This window comes from Poecilia mexicana, unplaced genomic scaffold (assembly GCF_051168715.1).
Source record: "Poecilia mexicana isolate PSO_F unplaced genomic scaffold, ASM5116871v1 scaffold_2, whole genome shotgun sequence".
NCBI classification, from domain to species: Eukaryota; Metazoa; Chordata; class Actinopteri; order Cyprinodontiformes; family Poeciliidae; genus Poecilia; species Poecilia mexicana.
The window spans coordinates 44,654,103-44,681,468 of record NW_028263371.1 but is presented as its reverse complement, the minus strand read 5'-3'; the positions used below and the strand labels follow the sequence as shown (position 1 = coordinate 44,681,468).

Genomic DNA, 27,366 nt, shown 5'->3' with positions numbered 1-27,366 from the left:
TTTTAAGTGGTAATTACTTTATTACATCGGGCCAGGTTAGTATGAATATATTTTCAGCATTTTAAAAATACAATTCCCCATTTACTCATCTTATCTTTAGTGTTAAAAATATGTTGATGATCCGACACATTTAAGAGTGACAAAATAGCAAAAGTAAAAGAAATCACAACACCGTCTTTCTTATGATCCATTTGCGACTCCCTCCTCCTCCTCCTCATTTTGCAGGAAAGCGAATGTACAGTCACATGAACTCATTAGCATTTCATCCATGTCTTTGTTTTCTCTCTGCTCCGGCAAAAAGAATCAATAGGCATAATGCAAGTTGAGAAGAGAAGCATGAAGAAATCAATCTTAGCTCGCAGTGAGGATGAGAAACTCACTCGCATGTGCTCTCATAATATCAGCTCCTACACAGAGAGCGCGAAGGAGACGGTCTACGGGGGAGGCCCAGAGGACATGGCAGGACTCCACCTGCACTGCTGATCAGTAAAGGGGGAGGCTTAGCTGTCGCAGCTGGAGAGACTTCACTCTGATCAATATTTCATGTCTTACATAAAGCTGTTGCACAGGTCATATTTTAACCATCCCCAGGCTCAGCTCCTTTTCTTAGTGAAATATCCCTCATGCACGGTTAGAGAAGAAAAAAGGTTTCAAAAGAGCGAATGAGAAAAATCAAGGACATTCCTCAAGAGGAGACGTCTGCAACTAAACTCGTTTTAAACAGATCCCTCTCTTTCGTTTGTAGCCTCTCTGATATCCTGCAAAGCATTAGTCATCCGTGTTGTCATGTCGATGACATTCCCGTCAAATAAGTGCTGATGCACACCGCACAAAAGAGGGAAAAGAAAAACACTCAGTTTCATAAGATTTATTCATATGAAAATAATATAACAATAATAAGAACGTAACATACATTTTGAACTGCATTAATAAGGATTCTGCTCCACGAGATGTCACCCTGATTTAGGAGTCGTCTTATCTTTTTCACACAGAATCACAAAATTTGTTAAACTATATATAGATATATATTTGCTAGAACAAATGCAGTCATGCAAAATGACTTCTTTCTGTGCTTAAGGAAATTCAGCAACACTTGTGAAGATTTTGGTAATTTTTGCTGATAGCTTTTGACAAATGAACTGTAAAAACAAAAGAACAAAAGGAAAAGGAAGAGAGAAATGGAAAAAAAAAATCCAGCCCGCTTAATTTAACCAACTAATAAAAAGGCTGGCTCACGTCTTGTTATATCAACCACATCACAACACCTATGCAACATCCCATCTCACATTGTAATATCCCTCTAAAGGTGCAATAAGTGATTATTTCTGTCCAATAGTACAAACTAACTGTGACAAACTATTCTAATCTACTTCTTTCCCTGCCTACTCCTTCGATTCATCATAATAGATGCATTAATAGCACCAAAAGCCAATGAATATGCAGTCATGTTATAATATTGATTTAAAAGAATACATTAGACAAATTGAGCCAATATCATGTATCTTAATAGTCTTTAGCATTCTCCTACGTTTGCTGTGCCAGAGATATGTTGAAGCAATTTCAATATCTGGCTCTTTATAAAGATCTGTATATGATTCTATTTTAGTAGGATGGTTCAAATTATTTGAACTGGGGTTCTGTGGAGTTGTTGTGAGCAGTCAGTATTCTGCTTGCAGTAGATAGCTACCTGAGCTAGCTCAGTCTGCAGGAAGAGAAATTAGTTCTCTGCATACACTCTCATGGTACAATATACCCTTGAGCAAAAATGGTATTTAGATTAAATAAAGCAGATAAAAATATATAGACTTACCTAAATAACATTATTTACGTTTATTTAGATCATGACTGCTGGAGAAAGACACCAACCTCCCAAAAAGCCCTAAATGAATAAGTGGGTATAAATGATGGTGGGATGGATGAATGGATAGATTGATTATTTCAGTTAAAATATTGTGATTGTGATTTATCAATCTTAAGCAACAACAAAGAAATGTGTCTTTTTCTAATGAGTTTGCACATTATACCAAAACACAAGAATAGCAGTCTTATATTTCCTGGTTTATTAGGTAATAAACATATTATTGTAAAAGCTTGTGAGAGGGAAAAAAGGCAGCCAGCTGAATAGCAGTGCACAGCAACGTTTGGGAGGGTGGCAATAATCCACTACTCGATACTTATTTTTTTTATTTTTTTTTTTAAACTAGGGTCATTCTGGTACTATTTCTCATATGAAAAAATATATTAAACTGCATAACAGATGGAAAAAAGTACACGTTTTTAAAAACTACATACTTAGATATTGCTAATTGGCTTTCCACACATCAGTTTAGGGCCCAAACCAAAGTGAGTTTCTGACATCTAAAGACAGAAATCTACCTCTGTTAAGCAGTGGTGTAATAAGATCTTCTGGCGCCAGATCTCAAGACAATAAAATGTCACAATATTACTCATCAAATCCAAGCCTGTGTTGTAAACCGCTATCCAGCTGCTGCCAGCTTGTGACTATCTGTCAAAATAAATGTAAGTTATTATTCTGAGCACTGAACAAAATGGTGAGCATTTAATCTTAGTACCCTGTTCCATTTATATACTTAAGACTTATTTTGAAGTATGAGAGGAAGTAGTTATTGAGCTGTTGCACTGTTCTGTTGACAAAGTTAGCTAATGCAGACGCCGTCGGGTTGGTAAACCACAGCACTGAAAAACCTCCACCACTTTTAAATCTCTTAACTATCAGGATTTTAGCTACTCAGCAGAAAAGTTGGAAAAGTGACAGATAAATTATGAATAGTTTGTAAGCATTATGGGAATACACGTATAGCTAACAGTTACTAGCGATGCAAACATTACTGTCCGCTTTGCAGCTTCCTGTTAATGCTAAAGTAAAGGAAAACAATGTTTTTTAAATGACTCTGGACTCTTTCATAATTTCTGTTCCTATATTTTATTATTCTATATGTTATTATATATTATGTATCCTATTCTGTACTGCTGTATGTTAATTCAAAAATGTAAAATGAATAGATTGATCAAGCTTGAAATGGGTGGTTTTTCACTGAAGAGAGATTCTAAAAAGCGCTGTCTGAAACATAGAAAACCTTAACTCTGCTTGTTTGCAATGTATCACATTTTAAATGTTTCTATGTGAATTAGGACCCCCTTAAATTTAGACATGTATGGAAACCATAATATATCAACCAGAATAACCTGGAGTAGAATATCCCATACAGATAAGATTCTTTGTGGTTTGTAAAACCTTTACATTATATGTGAAAACAGAAACATGGGTCATTCTTTGTTTCCCCAAAATCCAGTTAAAATATCTTCTTGTCTTGTCCTCATGAACCTATAACCATATTGTTTTCTTTAGTGAGCTGTATTTATTATTGCCCACCTACCGGTAAGTGTAGCACACCGACTACTCAATCGCTCTCCACAGAACCCCACTTCTAAAAATCTGACCTGTGATCTACAGTTTAGATACGTTTGATCAAACAAAGGTGGTCAGAAGAACATAGTAATGTGTGGTAATTAGTCGTAGAAGTGGTCTTTAGTGGCAGCTACCGTGTAGCAATGTGCTTCTGTGTAATTCTTGATTGTCAGATCCCGACCTTCCTGCCGCCTGTGATGGCGTCGGTAAAGTGCGGATGAATTGTGACCTCTGAAAGCTTTTTTTTTTTTTTTTTTTTTCCGTAATGCGACAGAAGCAGGCAGCGTCTGGGCAGCTCGGAGGCGAGTCTTTAACGAGTTAAAAGGCTGATGTAGTTGAGGCCTATGAGAGGTAGCCGGCCTCGCAATCATTATGCTAAAATGTCAGAATTAGTAGCGTGTGTGTGGGTGGAGTCGCTTACCAGTGAATAAGAGATGACATGGAGGTTGAATGAGACTGAAGACTGACAACTGGAGAACACCAAGAGTTACCTCACTGTTCGTTGTTGTCAGAGAACAAATTTGTTCCTACATAATGTAGCTCCCGTAACTTACCTACACAAGAAAATCACAAAAAAATCCTATCGTTTGTATCTCTTGTCTGTTTTGACGTGTTTCTACTCTACTCTTGAATTTCTGTCCACTGTTCACATCCTTGAGATTTTTGTGCTTCCTCCTTGATTCCAATAAGTCTCAGAAATGAACTCCATGCAGGGGGATTGGGCAGAAAAGAGGCTCTGTGAAATTTGTGGCTGTATAGTCTTCAGCCACATGCAGGAGAAGAAATTCAGCCTGAAGCGACCTTGCAAATACCCTACAGAACCACTAGATTGAGGTTTGCTCCCTGTGAGTCTGTGGAAAATGAAATCCCGGAGTGCTGTTCTCTGTTGGACACCGCTCCGTTGGTCCTCTTCACGAGTGGTTTCTGTATGTCAGTTAGACAGTTGTTTCAATCTTTTCGATGATCTCTATCATTGACTTGGAGGGGGAGAGAAGAGAACAGTCGTCTTGGTCCCAGAGGCTACCAGGGCTCGAGTTTCCATCTGTGCTCAACTCGTCCTCCTCGTCCTCACTTCCCTCCTCGCAGGACTCCAGGTAGTGGAGGCCCAGCGCGTTGATACCAGAGTCCTCAGAGCTGGACGGGGACGAGCAGTGGTCCATTTTAGGGCCTTTTAGTTTCTCGACAGTGGAGAGGTGTTTCTGTTCGCTGTACGGCTGTGGGACCGGCGGAGCAGGAGCCTGCCGCTTCGGGCTCACCGGCTGCTCGGGCGGACTGGGATTAGGAGGCATTTGAGGTGTAGCTGGAGCGGGCGGCTGAGGGGAGGGAGGTCGAGGCGGTTCCGGTAAGGGAGGCAGGGGCCGCTGCACGTAGCACATCTTCCCATTGATCCTTTTGACAATGTAGTCGTCCACAAACAGATCCGCGATGACACAGTACTTGGGAGACTCCAGGTGAGGCGGAGACTGGAAGCTGGGCGCCAGCTTCAGGAAGCGCTCGGCCAGAGAGACGGAGAGGTCCATGGTGTCGCTGCACTCTGAACCGACGGGCGGCACAGCTGTGCTGGGCAGCTGGCACACATTGGTCATGGGCTGGTACACGTATTTACCTAAAAGCAGAGAGAAATAAATTACAACATCACTGCAAAAACTAATAATAATGAAGATACTGTAGTCAATCTAAATTGGGAAGAATGTATTTTAGAATGAGTCACCTTTCAAAATGTGTAACGTACTAAAAATGCAACTGGTGAGGAATACGTTAAAATACTCGCACATTTATTCACTTTTTTTCCCCATTTATTCTCTTTTAACATAATTACTTCACACAGAGCATCACATCATGAAAATCTGTTACTCAACCTTGACGAAGCTTTGCCCTGTTTAACCCTCACACATTTAGTTTAGTGTGACTATTGAAGAGTAAACATCATGGTGAGCCCCTAAGAGCTTCTGATGCCTTCAGAAGGAAGACATTGTACCTTGCTATGCACCTGGTAAGGGACTTAAAAAGGTCTCAAAATAATTTGAATGAGCAATTCAATGAACAGTCAACAAGTGGAACAACTTCCCATGTCTGGTTGTACAAAAACATTTAATAAAACAGTTGGAACCTACTGTGGGTTCTTGCTATTGTTGATTTGAAAATGATATTTATACAAGAACCATCACTGATTCCCATGCCAAAAGAAATGTGACTGAAAGCCAAACAGGGAAGAAAAAAACTTTTAACCAGTAACTTTTAAAAAGGATTTTACACTGTAAAAAACAATATGATGGAGATATTTTAAAATCATTGCTTTATAGAAACTTGTTATAGATTGACACTGTAAATCAGTCTGAGGTGAACTATGACTGACATGTTTGTCAAGCAGCTGACTGTGGGCTCCGTCTGAGCAGACAGCCCAACTAACTAAGAAGATGATATGACCTTGTTGTGCTGTTAGTGTTACTTCTTAAAGCAAAACTGCAACAAACACTTTCAGTTGAAAACCATGCCTAAATTTAGCAATTGTTTACTCATTGTATCAACATTAAGATAATGTAAAATGTTAAAAATAATATTATTATTATATCTGTAATACGTTAGATTGTTTTATCATTTTGGTAATACAGTGAAAGCCTTATATTTCTTCTAAAATATTACTAACATTAGAATATTTCTCCAGCTCATGCTTAGCAAAATGACAATATAAATCTACAATGTCCTAAAATGTGGAGTGAAATGCCCTTAAAAGTATACTTTAAAATTATTCATTGCCTGCCTATAGTGAAGAAATCCTAAATTTCAACATATCATTCAGACACTTCATTTAACCATGAATATCATTTTAGAAAAACATTACGGTTCAAGTGAATAGTTTCCTTACCTTGAAGTTATCAGATATGATTTAACAAAAGGAACTAGATTTACTTTTCAATAAACATTAAAGATGTAGCTTGTAACTTTTACAAAAAATATAGATTTTTTTTTTTTTACATATTTGCTGTCACTATGTCGTGACAGAATAGGAAATTATTCAGTTTAATCGTAATGTTTTTCTAAAGCGGTACATTTCTTCAGATAGCAGCTCAGGGACGATGTGGAGGAGATTGATCTTTTCACAGATTAGCTGTCTCATAACACACGGTCATGACCTGGTGACAGTTTTAACAAATGTAAAAAAAGAAAAACATTATTTTTTTATAAAAGTTACATACTGCAGCTTTAGCAGTGACTTTCTCCTCTTATTTTCAGTTCAGGAAAAAATGAATAATTAACAGCAGAAGTAAAACATTTATATGTCGTTTTTAATATATCGACAAACCATTTCTATAGAGAGGGAAAGTTCTGTGAAGTTTTGAGAAACCCCCCCCTCCGAGGGATTCGAGGCAAATTTCAAACCTTTCTAAAAGCTGCCTCAGGCCTAAATCTATTTGAAACCCACAACACTGCCTACCAGTAAACACAACAACAGAGTCGGTGACTGGAAGAACAGGGCATGTGGCAGCTAATGGGCCCAGCATTTTCCACAGAAGCTGCTGAAAACCAACACAGGGTTAGAGGCAGAGAGCAAATATGAGCATCTCTGTGGCTTCGAGGTTAGCACTGTCACATCACATCAAGAGGACCCTGAAGCAACCAGAGCTTATGCGGACTTCCTCCGGGAGCTCCGGTTTCTCCCAGCATCAAAAACACGCTCAGTTAATTCGCCTGCCTTTGACAAAGTGCCCTTGACCATGACAGCTACTCAGAACTAGAGACTGTCACTGACTGCTATACTGTAGCTGTTTGCTGCTCAAAATACTTTCAATAGAGTGCTACTAACTACAGCAGTATTATAGAGGATGGCAAAAAAATAAAAAATAAATAACAGCTTCAAGTAAGTCACAGCAACAAACTGTCTTTAGCATTACAGTAGAGCTAGTAGCTAAAAGTTAGCTTAGCAAAGAAGCATGCCAACAGTCCCTCTCTTTAAATGTCATGGGGTTTTCCATAATTGTTTCGTTTTTACCAATTAGCATTTAGGCAAATATATTCAGGCAATTATTGTGGCAACTGTGTTTAGCGTTTTTATATACATTACCGAAGATGTTTTTTTTAATATTAGTTATAGCTCCCTGCAATTATTCATAAATGCAAAATGCTAAAGAAATTCAAAATGTTTTATTTCTTGTGTCAAACCTTGGAGGAGAGATTTCAACTGCCACAAACTTAGAAGAGCTGCATTTACAATGTGCTTCATTTGCATTATAATCAATTATGAAACGTTGAACATGTTGCTAGTGCACCTGGCCCCAACACTGCGAGCCACAAAACAGCAACAGCACAAATAAAAACACACAAAAATATCTTGGCCAAAGATGCCCCTTTTGAAACATACATCTGTGATAACAATCTGTTCATCCTTAGGGTCAATATTAATTTTCATATCACAAAGCAGTCTCTGCTGCCGAAGGTAAAACATTTATTTTCTTACTACCAACATCTGAGGCCAAACTAGAGCAGGGCACCCAAGCCATTTATTTGACGTCTGAAAATAAAATGTGTGGCCCACCTCAGGCATGTATAAAAGACAATGTTCACAACTAGTGTAAAGTGAGAAAATGTTTACCTCTTTAATAAAAAAAAGACAATTTTCAAATTATTTTTCTTATTTATTAGAGTAAATAATGTTAATGTTATATAATAAGGTTCAAATCAACCTGGCTTAGTATTAAAAGGCAGTTACCTCCATTATTAAAATATGGATTAAATCTAATTAACCAATTTTCTTTTTTTTTTTTTTTTTTTAAAAGCTCAGTTCAGTTTCACTAGTCACACCAAGGCCTTATTACTGGGAATAAATAATTCGCATAAATAAATCTGTTTGAACAAAAAATTAGGCCAAAATATCCACACAAAAAAACACAACCCTCTCCAGTCTACAAAAATTGAAGAACAAATGGGAAACAATTGACACTGATTAATCTGAAAAGCCTTGAAATGCAATTTCTAAAGCTATAGTACTCCTGCAAATTACAGTGAGACTCATCCCACATGAAGAAAACACAGAGCAGTAGTGAACATTCCCAGGAGTGACCACCCCACCATAAAAGACCGTAGAAACATTCAAAGCACAGCTGACTTCGCCTCATTTGACCTCAGTGTCAATTATTAAAACCCCCAAAACTTCAGAGAAACGTCCTGTGGAATAACAAGACAAAACTGGAATATTTTTAGAAGGCATGTGTCTTGTCATCTGGCATAGAACGAACAAAAAGAGCATCAAATTGACAGTCAAACATGACGGTGGTAGTGTGAAGGTTTGATGTTGATTTGCTGCTTTGGGATGGAACTACGGATTCTGTTATTTTACAGAAAAGGAAGTGAAAAATGGAGAATGTTCAGCCATCAGTTTGTGGCCTTTATCTTAAGCACATTTTAGTTGTGCAGTGAAGCAAAATTGTGAGAACAAGCAATCAAATTGACAAGCTGGGATATTACCTTCAACAGGAAAACCATGTTTTAAAGTTTTCCCACAGAGCCAGACTGATTGAGATAGTTTTTTGGAAACTTGAACTTTTTTTTTTTTTAAACTCGGGTATTCTTTGTCTGAAATGAACATCAGTTTGATGATCTGAAACATGAAACTATGACAACAAACAGCAGCACATATTACAGATTCAAATTACTAACTAGTGTTAGGTTACACCAGATTTTTCACAATGTATTATAAATTAGCCTGGTCATTTACAAGATTTTGCTTGTTGTTTGCAGCTGATTGACTCCAGTGTTGCATGAATACTGTAGCTGTCTGTCTAACAGGCCCTCAGGAGAGCCAGAGAAACTACAGAAGATGACAAGCTTACACATCACTTTCTACCGCTTTGTGTCCTCGTCTTTTGTTTCCACTGGCATGAAGATCCATTGAATCAGAACGATTTTTTTTCTTCTTCCCCAGGTTACAGTGAAAACATAAAGTACGGAAGTGGCTCTGCTTTGTGTTGTCAGTGATTTACAAATCGGCTTCTGTCACAGAATAGTTTTCATTCTTCTAACCAAATCGTTATTTAATGATGCGAGTCTCCATCAGGCACCAGTGTGGGGGGGATTAAAGAGGCTGAAGCTTTACAGTGTAAACGCCGTTAACAGAAAAACACTGGAGCTCATGTCGATGCAGACAAAAGAGGGAAAGCAGCAGCCGGGGTCGGTTAAATGAGGCAAACTCAGTGGTCCATGTTCAGAATGAGATGAGCCCATTCAGCCAGACAAGAGCGCGCCCACAAATGAGGGCTAACGCTGTAAAAAGGCGACGTGTTGACATTTAGTTTTTAGCATATTACATCTAATTGCATTCATCCATCTGGAGTTTCAAATACCAAGAGCCCTAGTGAGGGACGGACAGATGCCTGCTCGGACACACAGCACACACACACACACACGCGCGCACACGCACACACACGCAGACACACACAGACATATGGAGCCAACACTACAGCAACACTAGCCGATTTTGGCAGCTCTGCAGAAAGAAGACAGTGAGTATGTAAATTTCCAAGGTGTCTACAGTCTCAGCTAAATACATCCATGTGTCTGTTCGCCTTGAGGAACATTATGGTAAAGCTGCAGATCATTTTTTACAGTGACTTGGCTGAAACAAAGAGAGGAAAATCCACAAACACAAAGGCAGGCGAAAAACAGGAAGATGGATGAAATAGAAGCTTAACAACGCACGCTGGAAAATATGAGTTTATATTTGGTAAAACTGAACATAATTTGTTATGAATAAAATGAAAATGTACTGTAGCAGTGCATTGAGTAATTGAGACAAATTTTATCAAGTAAAGGGAATTACGAAGTTAGTAAATTAGCAAACATTAACTATTTTGGTGGGAAAATCAGCAGTTTTTAATCAAATATGTTTTATTGTGGCTTATCATTAAAAAAAAAAATCAACTCTTTACCAAATAGAACCCCAATCTTATCCCCACCTACTTTCATGTCATACCAGGAAGTAAATCAATTCACATTCAATCTAAACGACTGAAATTATTTTATTTTTCAGTGAAGTTAAACGTGATCATGGGCTGACGGAAATAAATTGTCATAAAAATATACAAATCTCACATATAATTTAATTTTGTTGTACGTTATTGTCTGAAGACTTTGTATTTTAATATATTTAGGTTCTGGTCAACATTTGGGGCAGTTTTTTCTTATAAAAGAGTTTATAAATCCTGATCAAACTAAATGTAATCTGGGCAGGTTCCTGCAGGTAGGTATTATTTATTAAAGTTAAGTAACTTCTTTCAGCTACAGCAGACCTTTTAACTCAACGGCTGTCGGGGCAGATTATACAATGGGCCCCTGGCTTTGCAGATACTCACAGACAAATGGTCAGTATGAAATATCTTATGGTGTACGGTACAATTTCATAACCATAAAAAGTTTTTGGTTTTAAGCAAACTTAAAAACAAATAACTACAAACTGTTGCTTTATCTAAACCCTAACGTCAGTTACAGGTTGGAAACATCTGTTTTTTTAACAGCCTAAAACAGATGTAGACACTAAAGAAACATCAGGTTTGACTGCAATAATGGCAATTACAAAACATACAGCGTATGCCCATCCAAATGAATAAAGTAGATTTCATTTTCTGATCACATAGCACCTTTCTAAATGTGCTAACAGGATACCAATGCTGCTTGTGTTAAAACATTGATTTATTTCTTGTAAAAATAGGCACAGCTCAACATAATGCGCATTCATTGATGCACCGAAGCCTCAGCAAAGCCAGACAGATGAACAAATGTGTGCCAAGTTTGAATATCATGTAGCTACACGTCTCAGAGTAAGACTGAAGGATAAATCTGGCACAAAACTATAAAAACTACACAGATATATTGATGCAAGTTCTCATCTTTCTTAATCACACAAGACATTGTTTGGTATTAAGTGGCGTCTGGATTTGTGTGTTATTCTCACCTTAACTAAGCCATGTTAGGGTGAGAAGTCAAGCCACTCCATTCAATTCTGTTGTTTCATAACTCAACTTTATTTGTAAATGGACAATGGAAATGCTTTCAGCAGATTTATAAAGCTGTGTGTGGGTGTGATTCTCATTTCTGAATTTTAATAATAAATAAATTGCATACATATGCACAGGCCTGATTTCTATTCATTTTCATCCATGAACGGGTGCAGACACTCCCCTAATTAATCATTTGCATATCGCTCCATTGTCTGCACCATCACCAGACAATAGATGTGACAAAGAAAGCGACAGCGGAAAAAAAATATATATATATATATATATATATATATATATATATGCACATCTTCCCCAGATGTGACACAGAGACACATTTATCAGTGAATAGAAAAGCAAGTCTGTTTTATTATGGATCTGTTCTGATATTAATAACTAAAGCTGCTGAATGGAAAAAGTAAAACAAGTAATCAGCTCTGTAGGTTTGCAGAAACAACTCTGCAAAGGTGAAAGTAGAAAGTGAAGCTCATATGAAGAAAGCGGCAACATGCATGGTGGACACTGTTTCTGCCACTGGTTGACCAAAGTCGTTTATGGGCAAGTTCAGGGCTGTGATGGAAATGGATTTTAATTGGTTGTAAACATAGAAAGGGCTAACAGCTGTTCGTTTTTTTCTTTCTCGCAGCAGGACGTCCACCACAGTGCCACATCATTTTCTCACTTTAAACTTCCAGCATGTTTGAACCTCCTTTTCTTTATAGTCAAGTCTTTATAGTCAACACAGAAAGTTTGCTACAGTATCTCACTGAAGATGAAGCTTGTGGGTTTTTTTTTCCTTCACTGTTATTACATCTGATTCTTATCAAATCCAGAAATAACAGACTTTTATATATGTGCGTCTCAAAAGTTTAGTTACTTGGTTTGGTCTTTATAAACACTCCATCCAACTACCCAGAATAAAACATATTTTTATCATCATTAGTACCAACTTTTGCAAAACTTTATTTTACTGCAGCACTGCTTTTCATGTCACCCAACAACACTAAAACTACTTTGGTAAAAACACAACACCCTAACAATCCCATAAAAATAAACCTACCTTAAATCAAAGCTACACAAAAAATAAAGTACCTGATATTCTTGATATTGTTTTTTATCTGGCCAGGCAGTCACAGATTTCTGCCATTCAAAAATATATATGTATATATCACAATGGGATCAGGATCACAACATAGGCTTGTAATATAAGTGCTAGTGCTTCAAAATTAGTATAACTACAAAATTGTTGCAGCACATGGCGCCACACGCAGAAATTCATCTACGCTGATGAAGATTCACTCACCTCAGCATCCAGAATGCTTGAGGTAGTCAGAGTTGGCCATCCTTTAATAATTAAGCTACTGAACAATAAAGCAATAATTGTCTGACAAGCAGGGAGCGCTCAAAAAGTGTGCCGTTTTCAACCAAGATGGTCAGAAAGTCACAAAGTATGAAAAAAAGACAGATCACCACAAAAGAAACATATTCTGCTCTTATGCAGCAACAGATTGAACCATTCACTTCCTTCACTCCACCAGTTTAATCCCATACAAAACTTTTTTTACAAAGTGCCAGCACATAGAAAGACAAGAAACCATGTGACGACATCCTTGGCTAAATTTGCAGGATGTAATTAAGTTACGTCCCAAACCTTTTAGTAATCCAAAGGGAGGGTGAATCAATCTGACCAATCAATTGTACGGTGTACATTTTAGGACAACATCCTCAGGTCTCAGGAAAACATCCTCACACATTAAAAAGAACGGCCTCGGATGTCAGACCGTAGAGAAAAAGCCATCAGACCTCTGACTAAACGGCCTCAGACGAAAGGTCTCAGAAAAAATGGTATTAGAATAAAAGCCGATGTGGTTTTATCTGAGACCTTTTCATCTGAAGCTGTTTTTTGTGTTTTTTAAGACTTTTCATTCTGATGCCGTTTAGTCAGAGGGGCCGTTTTTTCTCATGTGTGAGGATGTTTTCCTTGGACTGAGGATGTCCTAAAATGTACACCATAGATATTTATTTGTCTATCAGTTTTTTAGGTGCCTTGCATTTATGCTTTGCCTCTTAATAATATTTCCAGTCAAATAATTGGGTGGACTCACCACTGTTGATGCCTACAGCTGCTAAAACTTTTAGTGACCAAGAAGCTGAAACTTAAGGAAAGAGGTGGGAACCTTGTGGTTCTGAAAAAATAATAGAGTAGAGAGATAAATGTCTTGCAGCACCATTGTGCAATGCTTAAATACCAACCTAATTAAAGATAGTCTCCAGAGAGGTCCCTCTATTATGAATTACAGTTTGTACCGGATAAGCCATCCTGGTGCATTGTTGCCTCATAGTTTGTAAATCTAAAGTTTCTTGTAAAAAACTGATGACAAAAATATTTTCCATATATCTGCCTTTCTGTCTATAAACACTGTGGAGAAAAACAGAAGCAAAAAATAAACAACATTGTGTGTGATCATTTCAATGAATGATAATGTCACAGTGGGCAATGTTGTACTTCATTACTAGTTTTTAGACAACACTACAGTAATGCCAAATCCAATAATAGTGTATGACAACTTTAGTTTAAACTGGAAATTGTTTAAACTGGAAATTGTTTCCAGTATTTTTTTAAATAAAGTTTCTGGCAAAAAAAAGTGATGTTTAATGTATAAATTAAAAGTATATCTTGTTTTTTTTTTGTGTGTGTATGTGTGTCTTTTCCTGTGTGAAAACACCAACAAATGTGATGCTGCAGGATATTTCTGGTCCTGTTTTAAAGTAAATACAGATTTTTTTTAATCTGCCATTTGTGGCATTAGCAGTAAATGTCAAACATTTTAGTCAATTCTTTGACTTGCACATTACTGAGCTTTCCACAGCAAACACAGACACAATGTTTTGCTCTGCCAGGGGTCTCATTCGACCAGCTGCCGAACATGCTACACTTTCAGCAAGGACTGAAAGAACCTTTCATCACATCACAATTAAGTGCAGCTAAAAGCATTGATCAAATAAAGACATAAAATGTAGTCACAATGAAAAGCTTGTATGTTTTTCCAGCACATCTGGACATATGGATTTTTAGCAAGAGATCTGACAGAAAAGTCCAATTCAGGACACACTCACATTTATTCATTTTACCAAATAAAATGGGTAAAATTACTCACATGTACACGAATGACATATGTGAGCATTTCCAATTGGAAGGTCAACTTTTAATGGAGCATCTCAATCTTTTCACGACTGCACATGAGACGCATATGACAGGATATCGAAAATGAAATAATTTCCAACTGCACTTACACAGGATAATTATAGTATAAAAATGAGGGTCTTTTTCGTCTTTATGGTCCAGGTGAAAAAAATAAAATCCACAGAAAACATCAAGGACATTTAAAGCTGCCTCCTTACAGCATTGGATCAAGCAGAAAAGCAAAAAGAGGATGTTGTAAATAGCCACAAGTTATTTTTTAGAGATATTTACGACTGAAGAAAGAGTAAGGAGGTTAATGATGAAGTGGGAGGGCTTGCAGTTCATCCCTAGAGGAGGCAGTGGATTATTCTTTTGATAACACACATCTCCAGCTTGCATGTCGCTTCTCCTCCTCTTCCTGCTCGTGGCAGGCTGCAAGCTGCTTTCTCTGCTTTAATGGACAAGGTAGAGTCTCTGGAAAATATTACAGGACACTCATTTGTCTCTCTCACTCTCCATTACGGAGCTCCAACATCACTCTGTCCACTTTTCAGTCCGCCTGACTGCCTGCAGGCTGACGCTGGGACTCTAAACAAGCTCAGTGTGAAAGAAAAAAAACAAACAAAAAGAAAACACAACAAGCAGTTCCACAAGTTTTGATTGTCTGACCAATCTTTATATGCGGACCACAATTACGCATACACTTCATAGTAGTGCTTTATTAAAATCCAACAAGACATGTCTGTGAGTGCAGATTGCTAAATCTCCCCTATTGGCTGGGTTTTTGTGTTCAGAGCTTTCCTGCAAAACAGCTGCAGGAAGAGCAGCAACACAAGCTGCCTGTTTCAGCCAAGATGACGATCTGATTCAGGATTTTGTGAAACTCCCTTCCTCTTTCCTGTTTCAAGATCACTGGGCCAGAAACTGCTCCACATGCAGCCACTGGTCATTTTACTGAGTCCTGTAAACCAAGTTCTCTCTGTGCAAAATATGCTATTCTTAAGTTTTTCTTTCCGTAAACGTTGCTTCTATGTGAAAATGTTTTGTTCTTTTTTAACAATGTCCTTTAGCTGAATAGTTGGATAGTGCTAAAACAATCCTGAGCTCAAAACAAATTCAAAAGTTGCCATTAAATATCATTAAATTTTTTTCATTTAGACTGTTTTCCTGCCAAACTTTCTCACCAAACATGCATGATTTCCAATGGAGTGTAATGTGAATAAATTATGTGGTGGTACTGATGCAACTTGGCATTTCAAAAGGAAATTTGTTATGGTCCAAGCAGAACTTGTTGTGCTGGGCACATAACTCCTTCACTCAAACTGGAGACAATGAAGACTGGCAAAACGGGCGAGAAACAGGAGACAGGAAGAACGAGCTGAATGTCTACTAAAGAAAAACTCAAAAGCTGCATTTACAATTTTTTGTTAATACTCATAATCATGAGTAAGAATTAGGCAAGATGCTTGCTGCATCTTAAAACTGGGATGGGGAATTATCTGGACTAAACATATTGAAAAATGACAAGATTTTACCACATAAAGTCTGAGCCAAACAAAACCAAATATTGCTCTAAAAGTAAAATCCAACATCAAAACATTAAAAAATACTATACAGTTAGATGATTTTCATTTAGTTGGGTATGTGACACTTTTTGAAGCACAAATATGCCAGTTATTGATTATCTTATGAAACCAAAAAAAAAAAAAAAATGTTCCAGCAGTAACATTTCCAAACATACAGTCTGTTTTTGACGCAACAAAAAGCATTACTTTGGTGGATGACACATTTTTCAAACAATGACATTTGGGTCAACAATACATATTTTCCCACTGAATGATATAGTAAGTTTTAAGGTTCTAAAATATTATATAAATGCAAAAAAAAATAAATAAATACATAAATGTATGGCAAGTTTTGCCATTATTTGTCAACTGATGTTTTTAAACTTAAAATGCATTTAATCAGTTTGGGTTTTGCAGATATAAATTAATTAATGAGAACAAGTATTTTATCATACGGTTACACTAGAGACAGTACCGCTGTGTTTATGCTGTCAGACAAAGATTACAACAATGTTTTTATTGCCATTTGTTAAGAGTCATGGCAGACAAAATGTTTCAAAGCACTCCACGCCAAAGTAATGCAAAGATAGCTGATAAAGAGGCTGAACCTCCTCATTAGGTTTGCATCAATACATCAATAGCCAATGAGAGCAAGCAGCATTCTTATAACAATTTCCTGCCCTTTATTATGTAATTTCATATATGATACATTGCTTAGTTCTGTGCTGGCTTTTATTTCATTTTTTTTTTCTTTTCTATTTTTTATACCAGTCAGTTCAAAATTAATGATTTTCTTTTCTTTAAAAAAAAAAAACATTTCTCATTTTAAAATAAAATTACCAATAGACAAACTCTGCTTTGGAGAATATTACCTGCAACTTTAAAACCTCCTCGCTAGCAGGATTGGTTTATTTTTCTGTTCCTGCTTATGTAAAAGTAAAATGAAAGCAAAAACAGTAAACAGATGTGGTGATGTTGCATCATATCTGCTCCAAATCATGGCCTGAAACCGGAGATTTGGGACCCAAATGTACCCTTTCAAGTCCTACTTTTTGGGATTTGATTATATATAATATCCTTGTTTTATTGGAGGCTAGCAGTGTTTGTTTCTTCTCTACCTCAAGCAAGATTGGGTAGCAAAACAGAGGCAGCAGTGGACCCAGAATTAAACTGGCAGGCAAGATCTGAGAGGTTTTAGCCAGAAAAAAAACAAAAAAAAAAAAACTCCTTTATATTCTCAAAGCAGAGTCTTTTTACTGGCAAGCTCTTCTCCTCTATGAGAGGAACTAAGCACTTGATCTTCACACGGCCCTTTTGTCGAAACGTGGGGTGTTTTTAATGTTGTCCCCGTGTGTTCACGATTACTATAAAGGCAGAACACATGCAAGCAAATATGTGTGCAGCTATATATAGAAACTACTACCCAGAAAGCGACGGCGAGTAGCTGAGGAGGCAGTTACAGTAACAGCATAATTTGATGTTGCTGGAAGGATGTGGAGCACACCGATGGGATACCTGTTCTCTCTTACTCTGCAAACATTTTGCAACCATGCAGAGAAAATGAATAACACAAATAATTTCAAGACTTCCTGGATGGATGGCTATCCAGCTTTCCTTGACCATTAACGGTGACAGGTGTACAGTATTACACACTCTTCCCCGACTGTCTGACAATGGGGGTACACATTGAAAACACTGTGGAGCTTTTCTCCTCCCTGCTGCATCGAAACAAGTGGAAAAAGTTTCGTTCGAAATCTTGAAGTCACAGCAGCTTATGAGATGATAAGCAGAGAACAGAAATCCAATTACCTCACCTTTCTTTCTACAGTCACATGTGATGCAACTCGGCTGACACCAGAGCACACAATATACTGCGCCCTTCACACCCCAGTAAAGGTTTTGAAGCGTAATCTCATGGTGAAGAATGTTGAGAAATCCAACATTTAATTTCAATGTATTTATTTAGCGGGAGGGAGGGGGAAAATTCACCTTAGCAAATTATTGTTTTTCTCTAAATTTTAGGAGCCAAACTTATCTGAGTTTCTAATAATTCCTATTGAACAAATGCAAGTGCAGCATTTCTTATTTATGCTTTTCTTTTTTTTGGTTGAATGTTCATGGCTTGCCGTCTCCCTGAGGTTGAAACAAGGCAAAATAGAGGTCTAGCTCTCTTCAAAGAGAGGAGAAGATGCTATTCAAGTAAAGCAAACGTGTGTTAATCTTTATATGAATCACCAAATCGCTTCAAGAAAACACAGCCTCGCCCAAACGGTTTTTTTTTTTGTTTTGTTTTGTTTTTTCTGAAGTCAGAGCAAATTGAAATCAACTAGAACTGTGACAAAAAAGTCTGGATGGTGACTTAAGTTTATCTTGTCACCAAAGTCAGGAAGATGGACACATCATCACACAATGTGCTTAAAGGTTCAAATGTTCAATATCCTACACTGTGAGATTATGATACTGTAATAACAGCATAAATTAAGGCATTTTAAATGCTTATCGGAGGCAGCAATAAGTTGGAGGGTAACCAACTTATCAAATAACCTCGGAGCCATTTTAATTATTTTTCACACGTGTCTCAAAAACTCGTAGAATCGTGTTTCTGGTCAGAAATGCCTCCTAAGTGTCGACAGTGAAAGATTAATTTGTATTTTCTTCTAATTGGGTACAATTTAACCCTCCTACTGACAGAGAAAGAGGTCAGCGAAGTAAATCTTCCTGCCAATACTGGTTAGTATGAGTCTTTCACACAATATATAGTGATCTTCCAGATCATTCTCCGTTCTCCAGCTGTGAGTTATGGACCATCTATTGGCAGACTAAGTGGACCACGATTGTGAGGCAGTTAGCCACTATGAACTACTGACCTGTACACCGAACAGGAAGGCGGCAGGTTGGTGGAAAACCTTTTTATACTTTGTCATGTTTAAAGCACAAACCTGAGTTTATTTTTATTGGGATTTCATGTGATTTTAAGTGATTATCTGCTAGAAAACAGAAATCTGAAAGTGTGGCATGCATTTATATTCAGTCCCCCAGACTTAATATTTTCCAACCCCTGGTCCTCAATCTTGAAAAGCTTTTTTATTTGTGATGCTCACTTTAAAACAGTGAAAGCTTACTGTCACATGTAGCATAGAGGCAAAAAGAAAAAAAATCTTCCTGTTGCAAAGTTTAAACATAAGTTCACATTAATCTCAGCTAAATCCTGAGAGTATAAAACCAAGCTCTTTTTCTTCTTTATTAGCTAAGCTGCAGTGGGAGGATATTAGATCAAAAAGGGAAGGTGGTGTAATATCTGGACAGACTTCTTTTCCTGGTTCTGCTCTGCTTCCATCACCAACAGAGCAGCAATTAAAATGATCGAAGGAGCTGTGGTCTGCAAACACTAACAATCAGTCAAGAACCTCGCCTCAGGCCCCGTTACTGATCCGTTAGCAAAAGGTGAAACGGTTTACAATTCAGCACTGCGCTTAATTCAGAATCAGTCAGCAAATCAATCTGCACAGGACAGGAGCAACCCCAGAAAACCTCCATGTTTCACTTTTGGATAGTTGCAACTTCCAAGCAGCGTAGTTTGACAGATGAGACTGTTGAGATAACCTGACAGAGAGAGAGAGATCCCACTTTCCTGTACTAACACAACAAAACGTATCCCAGAATCAGAAATTGGTGCCGACAGGAAACAAGCAGACTGACAAGACTGTTCAGTGCTCATTATGGCCTTTGATAGACTTTGTTAATGAGTAATTCATCACTCTCTTTGGCAAGTATAATCAGTTAAAGAAGGATTAAGTGAGAGGAAGAAAAAAACAAGAATTCAGGCCAGGTGGTTCTAGTGATGCTTCAAGCAAAGGCAGTCATCAGATGTGACATATTGGCGGTGACACTAAACACCGCTAATTACTGCTAATGAGAGGCTTGGACTGATGTTGTTGTCACCAGCTGGGAACACTGCCTCCACCTACATCCAATTCTGCTTCTTTCCTCTCCGTTTTCTCTGCCAGAAAAGCTACAACAGGAAAAACACTCAAAGCCGCAGCGCCGGGGTGTTGCTCGGTTTTCGGCTGGAAATAAAAGAAGGAATTAAGTCACAGGTAATCATCGCCCCATGCTGTTCCCAGATAATGGAAATCATTTGTGTTTGAGGACATAAACGCTGAGCAAAGTGACCTTTTTTGTTTGTTTTCCTGAAAACCTATTAAAAATGTAATTAAAAAAGGCAGCTCAGCAAGGCTCCCCCGTGGTGGACGAACAATTATCAGCTTCTGAACAAGTTTGTGCTAACAGGCAGCAGCTGCTGGCGCATTCGAAATGAAAACGCGACGAGATACGGGGGCCGCCGCAGAGTTCTGCTCTTTTGCATTCAGCATTACTTCACTTTGCTGGAGAGAAGGAGGAAGTGAGCCAAGCTGAGGCGAGCATAGAAAGCAGCCGCATACAGTTTTCTCAGTGGGCGCCCTGGTTCTGTCTGATTCAGCAGCCAAAGATGGTTTATTTTCACTGCTGGTGCATGACTGTCCTGCACAGGGAAGCTGAGAGTGGAAGCACAGAGTGATGTGAAGGTGAGAAACTTTATCATGATTATTTTTTTTCCTACAGTTGAATGAAGAATGTTTAGGAAAAAAAAAAAAAAAGGAGAAAAATAAAACAATCACAAACCTTGAAAATTTCCACATTCCCTGATGTCTCAGCCACAAACCTCAATATATTTAATTGGGAAGTTATGTGATAGACCAGTACAATATCTGTGCTTTTAATAAATGGGACGTTTTTTTTTACTAACTCCCTTTAAATAAATTTGCATTCAATAGTATTGAATAGTTTAAAGTCGGATACGTTTATAAAACAAAATTCTGAGCTTCGAACATTTTAAAAAGCGCTGTTTGATAAACTGTCTAAAAATGGGAAGGCTATGCCAGAACTGCAAATCTACCAAGGAACCAACAGGCTGACTTTAATTCTGGAGGTCCACAGCTCCACTGGGAGAATTTGTATATCAAATACACATATTTTATGTCAAAAATCTGGCCACTGCTGAAAGAAAGCCAAAAAAAAAAGTTAGTTTAAAAAGTTTATCACAAGCCAGGGACACCAGAAAAGTGCAGGAAAAAGTGCAGGGACAGGAAAGCAGGTCATCAGATAGATCTACTGACAGACAGGGCAATACTGGAAAAACCCCCTGCTAAAATCTGCAAACGGCATGAGCCTCATGGAGGTTCATCTTCCAGCAGGAAAATAACCCCTAAACAATCAGAGTTACAATGAAATGATTGACATCAAAGTATAGTGTGGTACTTCAAATTTGGATCCAATTAAGAATTCATGGAAAAATGTGAAAATTTACAGACATTCCCATTCCAACCTGACACAAAGAATGCTTTACTAAGTGAAAGAAATTTTTACTATGTCAAAGAAAGGGCACACACTTCTGTCCCTAGATATAATTTTGAAATTCACGCACATCATTTATCTTTCACTTCACAATTACAGCAGCCTATGCATTAGTTTGTATTGATCTATGACAAAAAAACAAATACATTGAAGTTTCTATTTTTAGTGTGACAAAATGTGGAAACGTTCAAGAGGTATGAATATCTTTGGAAGGCAGTGTAGTTGGATAAAACAAATCCACTCTCTCCAATTGTTTTACTGCCAGAGGGGAGGAGAAAGTCTAAGTGTTCACAGACAGATAAACACTGGATTGGCTTTGCCAAGCCTCCTGAATGCTTTCTGCAGATTGCAATAAACACTGGAAGGGATTCATCATATTTCTGTCACATCTAATATTTCAAAATCGCGTGGCTCATTCTGAAGAGAAGGTGGGGGCATCTGAAATCCCACGATTACACAGCAAAAAAGATTACAATGTGACTTGTGCGGTTGCATTCTGTAAGCCCCTGCGTGGCTGCAGCAAAGGAGATGGTGATTGTGTTTTACACTGATCTGAGGATTTTCAGGGCAGCTGGAGTGAGATGGGGATAAATTGGGGACAGCACAAAGAGACGGACACGCTGTCAGGGGTCGGGTTTATGCTATGGGGGACTGGCTCAGAAGCTTCAGGCTGAGAGAGGTTCAAACGGAGAGACAGGGTGTTAGCAGTAGAAGAATGCTGCCAAAATTCACCTCTCAAAGTCACATGTTAAATTTTGAGCTGCATGTTCCCAAGATCGATAGTAAAAAAGGAAGTTAATGAGTACAGCAGGTTCTCTGCTTTGTGCCTGAAAGAAACCCTTTGGTACGATTAAAATGTACTTTTTAGTTAGTGATGATTTCCAACATCTAAAGTACCACTATAGCTCTCCATTTCTCTTTTCTGTGAAAAATAAACATGCTTAATAAGGAGCCCAAATGAATAACAGTGTGCAACAATTTATTATAATTGCTCAAGATTATTTTACCACTTGCCGCCTGAATTTATTTTCAAATATAAAAATGTACTGGTTTTATTTTTGCTGTCGTTATAGCACATACGATAAATATAAATTTAACTGTAGGTGTGATGCCAATTAGCAACACTCAGCAAAATGTTGGCATGATAACAGATTTTTCTGTCTGCATTGTACAGTTTTTTGTGCAATACATCCTAGTCCTAACCAGCTTAACCAGCTTACGCCTAGGATGTTGTTTACAGACTGACCGAGAAATGACAGCCAAGTAGTTCCACTACAGTTCCAGGTATGAGTACAATATGCATTAGCAGGCAATTTGAATGCATTAACACATGAAATAGTTTGAGTTGATTCCAGGTAAATAAATGTTATCACTCAATTCTGTTACTTTCACATTTATCAAAGAGGCACAGGACAGCATGAGAGACTTCATTCAGCCAGCTGACCATCCGTGTGCAGAAATAGGTAAGAAAGGCAGAGTACTGAACTACTCTATGCTTTACACAGCCAGCGCAAACTCTGTTCACTCCTGCACTGCCTCTAGCATTCCTTCAAAGGACGTTTAACCAAAAATAACCAGAATACACCCCAGTGCTGAAAAATAAACTAAAAATAAACTAAACCCACCAGAGGAAACACTTTTTTTTTTTTTAAACATTGGTATCACTGTGGGACACTACATGACCCATGCCTTTTATCAGCTTCAATTTCTACATAAGTGCTATTTTTAGCCATGAAATAAACACTGGCTGGTCTGCTGAGTGTTCATAGCATTATGTTGGGTCAAAATACATGCTAAACCGTGTTGCTAGCAGCTGAGATTTAATCAGCTTTTAAATGATTGCATATTACCTAAATCCAATCAGTTATTCGCCATACATCACAGAATCTAAATGAAGGTTTCGAAATACTAGATGTGACACAGGCTTTAAGAGGAAATCAGCAGACGTGGCCTTGAAAAAGCAGAAATGAAAGTGATGATTCAGATGTGTGACAGAGTCATCAGACTGCATCCAGAGAAACAGATGAGACAGAAACAGAAAAACAGAACCAGAATCTGGAACATAAAAATCCCTGTCTGCTAATGAGTCTGAGTTCACACAACAGACTCTGTTTTCAAGTTTTTTTAATTGAAGGATTTGAATCTGTTGAAGCGTAAATTATCATGAATAATACAGGGAGTATTTATAATAGATGTAGAAATGTTGTTAAATATACAATAGAAGTTGCTCTGAGGACATGCTCTTAGTACAATGATAAACTTTCACAAAAAACTTTATTGCAGCATTACTTAATCATGTAATCTGCCTTAGGTACACTACATATCCAGGAATATTTTGCAACCACAGATGCTTAAAATTTGATTATCCTGATTGGTTGCTGATTTAATAATGCATAGTAGTTGTAACAGTAAAAACAACATTGAAACAGTTTTCTTGTACATTTGAGGGTGTTGAAAAATATACTTGTTTATAAGTAACTTAATTGGACTCTATAGGTTTGTTCCATGAACTCCAACCTGGGAAACCAGGTTTCCCAGTTACTGAGATAACTGTTAAAATCTTTATCTATAGATTTTATGCCAGGCAGAAATTGGAAATAATCAACAATTGTCTGTTAAAAAGAACATCATGTATCACTGACAAAATCTAACTCAAATTTTTGACCATTACTGTGTCTTGAAATTACAAGGGTGATGAAGCTTATGCATGTACATCTCAATAAATCTCAATGAATAATAATATTGGAAGGTTAATTTATGTCAGCAAATTAATTCTCTCCAATCACAACTTTAAATAATTAACTATTTAGAGTTGTGAGGACTAAATTAGCTGTATAATTTCCTGCTACATAACTGCACTGACTTTGGACCCAATAAAGAGCAGCAGACCAACACCAGCAGATGAAAGGACTCCCGAGTTCATCACTGACTGTAGAAACTTCACACTTTTTTTTTTAGGACCTTGATTTCCAAATTAAATGCAAAGGTCACTCTAATCTGAAAAGACTTCCAACAGTCTATCACATTTTATTTTTAACCCGGGTTTGACACTTACAACGTTGCTGCTGGTTCAGTTGTGACTTAACTCAACCAAGTTAATAGTTAATTCAATGTTTTTGGAGAAATTTACTCGGTCTAGTGATGTTGCTCTTGAAGCAACATCACTAGACCGAGTAAATCTCTCCAAAAACATAGAATGGGTGTTGCTTTAAGATCCTCTCAAAACCGCAGCTGTCAATGTTGCTTGTAGATGATTTTTGATTACACTTTTTCCTGCCACTCAACTTTCCATTAAAGCCTTGTTTCTTTAGCAATGACCTTTTGTGGCTTATGATTCTTCATGAAGGTGTCAGTAGTCGCTTTCAGCTCATCGTTTTGTTTCGTGACCTGCATGTTCTTTAAACTTCAATATGTAACCACAGATGGTTTGGCGGGGGTGAGGGGGTTGTTTGTTTTTTAACTGAAGAGATAACTACTATGTCTTGAAATATTTCTAAGAACACGACAGTCACAGTAAACGTTGAACTTTACAGGGCAGCCAGTGATGTGCAATGGACAGATAATCAATTCCAATTGTCACCCAATCTAAAATCTAAAATTAAAATTGTTGCTGGTTAATATTACGGTGCAATCAAAAGCAGAACTAGTTCATGTTCATATTCATGCATATTCATTACTTTATCTTGTCTTGACTACTGCAACAGCCTTTTTATTACTCCTGCAGAAAAATCCCATGAATTTCATATATGAAAGATGTTAATCGTCTCCAGTCAGGTCAGAGCGCTGCTGCAAGACTTTTTACCAGCACACAAAAGAGACTTTTAATCTCTCTACATTGGCTGCCGGTACATTTTAGAAATCATTTTATAATTTCAGTATTTGCTTTTAGAGCCCTTGTGGTCAAGTCTCAGCCAATTTCAGACCTGCTAGGACCCTACAGCACTTCTAGTGGTCTGAAATCTTCCAGATAAAGGATTTAATAGTTCCTCGAACACATTTTAAGAGCAGAGGGAGGCTCAAGACTTATGTATTCAGTCTGGTTTTTAACTAGTTTATGCTTGTATTCTGTTTTATTATCTGTTTATGCTTTTGTCTTATGTGGTTTTAATGTTTTTTTTTCTATAGTAAAGCACCTTATGGTTTTCTGACCTGCAAAAGCGCCTAAATAAATAAAATGCATCTGTGTAACATATTAAGTAAATCAATATATGTATTTTTTTCAATGATCTACTTAAATTTATGCAGATTTTCCTATATAATGATCAGTCTTATATATAATTGTAAGCATTGGTGCCTCATAGATTGAATAAAACTGAGAAAGTAATAATATAAAAACGCAATTAAAAAGGAAGATAAAATTGATTTATAATCTATAAACTACGTATTTTTCTCACAGTAATAGTTAAAATCATTTTAACAGACAAAATTTCTGTCCAGCCTAAAATCTATCAGTTGAAATTGTACCTATTAGTTAGCTGTTAAAAGGCACTGAGATTTGAGCCTGACTTTTGATTGATTAAATGTTCTTCATGAATTTACTGAGAAACACTTCTATTGCCACTTTATTTAGTTTTCAAATACATTTTTCTTTGTTATCTTTTTAAAATGTCATCTCTTTAAAGAAAGCGCCCAGCCTCTCTGCCTTTTGAACATTGTAAGCAAACCGAGCATTTCTTTAGTCATCACAGACGTTGAGTTTACATTCTTGTTGGTCATTAAAGCATGCAAACACAAACTTACAGTGACACCAGCCCAAGTGGCAGCACCAGTGCAGCTTGAAGCACTTCCCGTGGCTGTGCGTCGCGCAGATGGAGAGTCCATCACACGGCAGGAAGTCTGGTCTCCCCGCGCAGCTCTTGGCCAGAGCCTGCGCCTCGTCCAACTTCTCACTCTTCGGACACTTATGAGCTCCCGAGGCGGCCATGCCAACATTTCCCGGATCCAATTTTGTTTTCAAAACGCACGCACGGTATGTTGGAGTAAAACTAAAACCGATCCGAGAGGTTTTTCACGGTCCACGCAGCCAAGGAAGCTTTGTAGAAAAGGGGGGGTCGGGGGGTGGATAGATGCTGCTGGGTCTTCTGAATCTAGATCAGCTCGGTCAGTGCTCACACAAAGGGTGGCACAGCGTTCTGTGGAAGTACAAACGACGGGCAATGTCACATTCGAAGCCTCCCGTGATCGTGATCCACGCATCTCCCCATCTCTCGCGCCGTGGCGTGGCGTCGGGGAAGCTCCTCAGCTGTGCGCGCTGCTTTGGTGACGCGCATCCGAACTTCATCACAGAAACGGGAGGAGCCCCGCGAACACAAAGCCAGCTGCTGTGCGCACTTCAAACGCCACAACCAAGGGCTTTCATCAGCTCCTCACACAACTTCAAAGATCAAGGCTTGAATATGAAATCCGTCGTCTCCAACAAGCCTTAAAGAACTGGACTTTAAAAGTGTCGATTTGTTCAGGATGTATTTTAATTAGCCGTAATTAAAAGCCACGGAGCATTCCTTAAAAGAAAACAGGCTACGTGGGTGGAATCGTGCAACCAATCAAATAAAGGATGCAGAAAATGGTTAATAATGATGAAAATAGCGGCATTGTAAAGCAAAAGATTCCAGCTGATCTCCAGCCGCTAGGGGGCAACCCTAACATCTGCTCAGGACCGGACGTCAGATTGAGATTTACCTGGAATGAGCCATTGATTTATGTTAAAGCAGTTTAAAGCTGCGGGTCTCCCTCTCTTCCTGCTGAAGCTGACCCAGCAGAAAGCAGGAGATACAAACCGCAAAAAGGAAACAAGAAATGAGCTTC

At 37.9% G+C, this 27,366-nt stretch overlaps 1 protein-coding gene across 1 annotated transcript; it reads right to left on the bottom strand.

Moving 5' to 3' along the window:
* zgc:162707 (UPF0524 protein C3orf70 homolog B) lies at positions 1-27,351 on the bottom strand. Its single transcript, XM_015012079.2, has 2 exons — positions 26,302-27,351; positions 1-5,036 (listed from the first exon to the last, which is right to left on the bottom strand). The coding sequence occupies exons 1-2, from the start codon at positions 26,483-26,485 to the stop codon at positions 4,366-4,368; spliced, it is 855 nt and encodes a 284-aa protein (XP_014867565.1). The 5' UTR covers positions 26,486-27,351; the 3' UTR covers positions 1-4,365.
* Positions 27,352-27,366: the final 15 nt, after the last annotated feature.